The 6000-nt window shown below is 40.4% G+C and overlaps 1 protein-coding gene across 1 annotated transcript in view; it reads right to left on the bottom strand.

Moving 5' to 3' along the window:
• RUNX1T1 (RUNX1 partner transcriptional co-repressor 1) overlaps nucleotides 1-2526 on the bottom strand; it is a 130642-nt gene extending 128116 nt beyond the window's left edge. The window contains 2 exon segments of the mRNA XM_032421787.1: nucleotides 989-1013; nucleotides 1015-2526. Coding sequence (XP_032277678.1) covers nucleotides 989-1013; nucleotides 1015-1110 — 121 coding nt within the window. The 5' untranslated portion in view covers nucleotides 1111-2526.
• Nucleotides 2527-6000: the final 3474 nt, after the last annotated feature.

The following is a 6000-nucleotide window of genomic DNA, read 5'->3' on the forward strand; positions in this document are numbered from 1 at the left end:
ATTTTTTGAAATACACTCATGAGTCAATAAAACATTTTTTTTTACTCTTCTTTTTTTAAACCCACTCCAAGGAAAAAATTCCGTGTTTCAAATCCAAAACACAACTCTACCCAACGGCGTCAGAATGATGTTTTTCTTCTCTAAACCATGTTGAAACCATACTATCAAATTGATTAACTGCATATTAAAAGTAGTCTTCATTTGCTTTTCTCACTCATTCAAGTACCACCGTTAGCATCAGTTCAACACCCATTCAAAACAAGTCACACAAAACCCAACACGAATGATCAATTCCAAAAGCCACTACCCTTTCTGCTCAGTTTATCAATCCGAAACATAAGGGGTAAATGAAACTCCTGTTAAAATAAGGGAGATGGTGCTGAGAAGAGCAGGGGGTGGGGGCTGAAGAGGAAAGCAGACATTTCAGTCAATTTCGCATAAGTTCAATGGCCCTTCCCTGCACCAGGAGAGAGACAGGCTCACCTTAAAATAAAAATTAAAATAAACTAATCAAGTTGTTAAGCAGCTTTTTCTCTCCCCTCTTCATCTAAAGGCTTCAGCGTTCAGTCAATAAATAATCTATTGTTCCCCCTTTATCGAGTCTCTTTAAACCTATTCAGACTGGCAAAACTAAACCCAATTAAAGATAAGGCCCTCCGGTAATCTCACCTCGGTGAGTCCTGTCTGGATAGCAGAGGTGATGGGAGATAGCGTCCAGGCCAGGACTGATGCCTCCTCCTCACCCCGCACAACAAAAGGCAGATTTCTCTTTCTCCCTCTGCTAATCTTTAAATGTAAATTCTCTCCACCAGCTAAGAGGAGCGACAGATAACATGTTACATCTTCACTTCTCCTGGTCTTATCGACTTCTGAATCATTTGGAAAGGGAGAGAGGGAAAGAGAAAAGCAGCTTCCCCACTCCCCCCACCCCCCCTCCCCACCCCTCCTTCCTCCCCGCTCGCCTCCCCTCCCCGTTCACGGAGATTACCTTCTGGCAAAGGAGCGCAGGAGAGGCGGCCGCAGCCGAGGCGGCACCCAGACCGCGGCTTTGTATTCATTAAACACACATCGGAGCTTATCAGAAGTAAAAGGCTTGTCAGGATGGCACATTGTGTGTGAGTGAGTGTGTGAGCGCAGGAGGGAGAGGAGAGAAGCCAACGTGCATCAGGGTGATTACAATATCAGCAGGGCCCAGATGGAGGCAGGAAAATAAACAGAGGGTGCGTGTGAGACGGAGCGCGAGAGGGAGGAAAAGTGGGAGAGGGAGAGAGGGAGAGAGGGAGAGGGAAGAGGCACAGGCTGCAGGGAAGAAACCGAAAGGGATGGAGGAGGTGGGGGCTCAGGCCCCAGGATGGGGGCAGCAAGTGGGCGCGAGGGACCCCAAAGCTGGCCGAGGGTTGCTTACATACCCCAAACTGCCCCTCCTCCAAGAAAAGGGGAGGAATCCAGACTAGCCAACCGCAGTTCCCCGTTCCAGGGCCAGACTGAACATTTTGGAGGTGCCGTCAAGGTCAGAAGGGATCAAGAGCTCCCTTTTTGGCAGAGCATAACAATGAGACATTCACCATCTCACCTCCAGCCGAATTGCCACAATTTGCAAAACAAACCCATTTGAGCCCTCACAGCTGTTGCGCAGTCTTCCAGACCAACCACGAGTGTTAGTTCTTGTTCCTCTCTTTTCTGGCCCCAATACTCTGAAATTCCACCCCTCCCCAACCCACATCAACAGATAGAAAATATCTTTCCCTGGGCTTGAAAGTGTCCCAGCAGAAGACTTGTGCTGCCAGCATCACTGTGATAAGAAGGACCACTTGTGATTGGTAGCTACAAGTGACTCTTAGACACCTGCTCCACCTCCAGAAGTTGTGTTGGGGGAAGGGGTTCCCTATGTGTACATCCGAGAGTCTATTTTGGAGGTGGGAATTTGAAATTGAGGCAATCAATCTCGGCCTGAGCTGCTTCACAGCTCCTCACCCACCCAGAGCCCGAGAATCAATCAGAAAACAAGCAAGAGCTAATGCTCCCCGGTCAGATCAGAGTTCATCCTCCACCCCATCAGGGTCAGGAGGGAGATACACCTGAGTAGTCCCATGGGAGCCCCTTTTCACTTTTAAATGCGCCCATCAGACAATCTGAACATCTGATCAGATCCTTAATGGAGTGCAGATAATGCAGCAAAGAAGGTTATTTTATTGGGGGGAGGGGGAGTATTTGGTTGTGTTGTATTTCAAGGCACTGAAGTTTGGTTAAGAAGCTCTCACTGCAGAATGAAAAGCAAGTTCAGAACGAAGTAGCCAATAAACTGCATAACTCATGACATACACTGTAGCCCCAGCCGCAGTGAAACTTCGGGTTATAACATAGTTGACGCATGGGTCTTGGTAAGAGACAAAATGGTAGAGGGGAGGGAAGCATAAAGCTAGTTAGTAGAGAAAAAGAAAAGGAAGAGAGTCTCTTAGAGACAAATTTGATGAGAGGCATTGTTTAATCAAGCACCCCCCTCCAAAACACTTAACCAAGAAACAGTTGTATGGGTAGTGGACTCCCCACCCCCAGCCCCAACACCCCATGCTCCCACGCCAAGAAGAGAATTCAGAAAAATTTGATAGGTAAGGCAGAGTGAAAATAAGCTGGACCTAGGTGGGGGAAGGGCATGTGTGAAAAATCTTGTCATGCAATGAATGTCAGATAAAAAGGGGTCTGCCACAATCCTCCAGTAATCCAATAATGTGGAAAACCTCGTGGTATCACTGAGACGAGAACAAGGTAATATTTCTCCATAAATCTTCAAAAAGTGACCAGGATCAATAGTAAGAGAGGGGTGCAAGGGTAGGAAGTAAGCCATTTGGCAGGGCACATTACAAAATCAAGTCAACTTTAAATGGGTGAAAATCGGCCATTCTAACGTTTTAAATTTAATAATGGATTTCTGGAGTATCATTTTAGTTCTCATAAAAACTCACCTTTCACCTTTTCTCTAGCTGTTATAGAAAACTGCATTCAGAATAACCAGATGCAATCACACATACCTTCCTCTTTATTACATTTCAGTTCAATCAATTTGGACACAGACTACATGCAAATGCCTGTAAATCCAACACAACTCTAGGAAGTAAAAAATACAACTTACAAATGCTTACTGATTTTTCCATTACATGCTCTTTGGGGGAAAAAAAAAATGCTATTTAAAAAAACAAAACAATGCACTACTACTTTCAAACCCAGAAAAGGCTTACATTTTTCTTTTAAAAGCATCCAAACACTAAGGGCATGAAGAAAACTGTGCAAAAGCTAATCTGTCAATGTTCTTATTTTGTAAATGCATAGTATTTCTATTACTACCTTGTTTGTTCATTGACTTTTGGCTCACAGTTCTAGAAAAGATCAACCAATTCTCAAATGGGAAGAATCCATGACTCTCTTCCAAAGCAAACACTTTGCTGCAAAGCTTTCAATTTAAAAAAAAAAAAAAAAAAAGCGCAATAATCAAGAAGTATAATCACAGAATAAGTGTACAACAGAAAGTGGTTTCTATAATCACAGCTGTCTTAAAGTCCAAGCTGGAGACTAGAAATCTTAATTTCAACTAGTTCTTTTCTTAATAATAGGTTACCTTCCTATAAAAGCAAGAAGTCCATCTGCCCCAGGCAGATAAGTTTTGAAGCATTAATTCAGATAAAAATCTAGCATTTTCTTTCTTTCTTTGAATATGTGAATTCTAGTGTGCTATAATGTGAGAATTCCAACATATGACCATTATGGCATAATATCTCATTGCTCAGCTTGTCATTATTTCATTTGTAATTCTTATGTTAATTATGTTCATAATTACTATAAACAGATGTGGTAGACATTCATGTGACCTTTTATTGCAGAATGCATTCCTTACTCGTTTTGCTTTAATTTCTCATGGATGTGAAATTGAAATGCAGAAAAAAGAAAAAAGCTTTCTAATTTTCTAATGTTTTATGTGCCTACCTTCTACTTCATCTGCATTTCAAAATATTAGAATATTCTTAACATTTAAGCTGCTTTACAGCACACTTTTCAATTGCACACTGAACCTCACTGCTGCTCACTAAATTGTAGCTATGGATGCCAAACAAAGGCTAGCATCCATGTCTAAGTTGTTTGTCTTTTTTTTTTTTTTAATATCAAAGGTTAATGCAGTAGAATCGTGCTTCAAAACCAAGTGCCTAACAGCTACATAGCGATTTATTCACTCATAACTCAACCATCACCCTCTTTACATAAAACACATTTACAATAAAATCAGTATGGATTTCATTAGCTGAAAACCTCCTCGAATTTCATTTCTTTGGCCCTAATCTATAATTAGTGTGGACAGACAGGTGCAAACCCTTCTCTTCTACAGATGGCTACTGGAAATGGTGCAAAGTAGCTCCTTCTGTTTAAACAACACAGAGATAACCTGCTCTGTCTTATCACTTACAATTACCTCCATTAAACTGAACTAATGTTTGCTTTAATAAAATGTTCACTGTTCTTTAAACATTATTTAGGAACTCTTATATTAATGGCTGTAAAAAAGTGAAGTTGGAAGGTGTCTCTTTGGGAAATAATAACTTATTCTGGATAAAATGTTCCCACTGATGGATAATACCAGGTTCACAAAGCTGTTCTGGTAGATTTAACATTTGTTCATTATTCTGGGGTCAAATATGACATTTTTAAATAAATAGGGTCAAATATGGTATTTTTAAAAGGCACTTCGGTGACAATTTAACAAGTGTGGGGGGAGACATTTTTCCTGAAGTTTAGAAGTATGAAAGGTTTAATTTTTTTTCTTATAGATTTTAACTTGTTAGTATAGAGCTCTTAAAGTCCTAGACTGCTTTCAAAGGACATTTATGTTCACTTCATTTTATGTATTTGTTTAACTTCTGATAGATTATCCTGAAAGTTGTAGGAGTTCATCATCTTTAAGCCACATTTTAAAAATTAACTATGAATGTAAGTGCACTCTGTAAGCACATGGTTAAAAATTAGTCCATCCCATAATAAATAACCTCTATAAAGCCAGGGATCACTTCTCCTTGCTTCTGCTATCAATAAAGTCTGTGGATCACTACATGAGGAATAAGGTGTTCGTGAAACAAAGAACTTTTAAATGCCCAAACAGGAACAAATAAATAGCTTTTCTCACTGAACTTACATAACTTACAGTAATAGACTCCAGTAAAATGCAACTGACTCGTTTTTTTTTTTCACATGCAAATCCTGCAGGTGCCCATTTTTCAGACTGCTTTGCCATGAAGAGCTATGTTGCCTGCATAAAACCTCAATGAAGAAGGCTTTGCATTCAGTGCCTGTCAGCTGATGTTCATATCAAAGAAGTGAGAAACAGGATTTGACAGTGAAGAATGTCCTAAACTGACAACCCCTGGCCAGCATTCCTATTGGAAGCATTTCTTTCTCGTGATCCCTTTTCAGTGTTTAAAAGAAAAAAAAGTGAGGTTTTTTTTTTTTTTTGGCTAAGCTTCTATTTTCCAATAAAATAAATGATAATGGCACCTTACATTTGTGTACTTCCTTGCAATTTTGAAGTGCTCTTTTATCTGCAAACACTAAGCCTAACACCCTCCATGGGAGAACTCATCATCAAATACCAGCATCAAGAGCAATATTTCACTTTTCTTCAGGAAGGAAAAATTGTAAAAATATTTAAAAGCTGCGGTCCTGCAGCTGCAACACACACTGTCCCACTCTCTCCCGCAACTTGCAACTGAATAGGGCAGTCTGCATTGTATTGCAAGTATAATGCCTCTTCTTAGGCAGGTCCTTGAAGAATCATTTTAAAAAATCAAATCAACAGCAAGTATTAGTGGGTCACAGAGACTAAGTCTACAAAGGAAAATATCATTTCAAAGACTTCTGGTTTGCTTTGAGTTGTCCAAACATTAAGGACAAAATAGACCATTTCCCCCCACTGCTTCTATTAGGTATGGGCTGGACACTGGAGAAGATACATACTCAAAT

The sequence above is a fragment of the Phoca vitulina genome, unplaced genomic scaffold (genome assembly GCF_004348235.1).
Source record: "Phoca vitulina isolate PV1807 unplaced genomic scaffold, GSC_HSeal_1.0 scaffold25, whole genome shotgun sequence".
Lineage (NCBI taxonomy): Eukaryota > Metazoa > Chordata > Mammalia > Carnivora > Phocidae > Phoca > Phoca vitulina.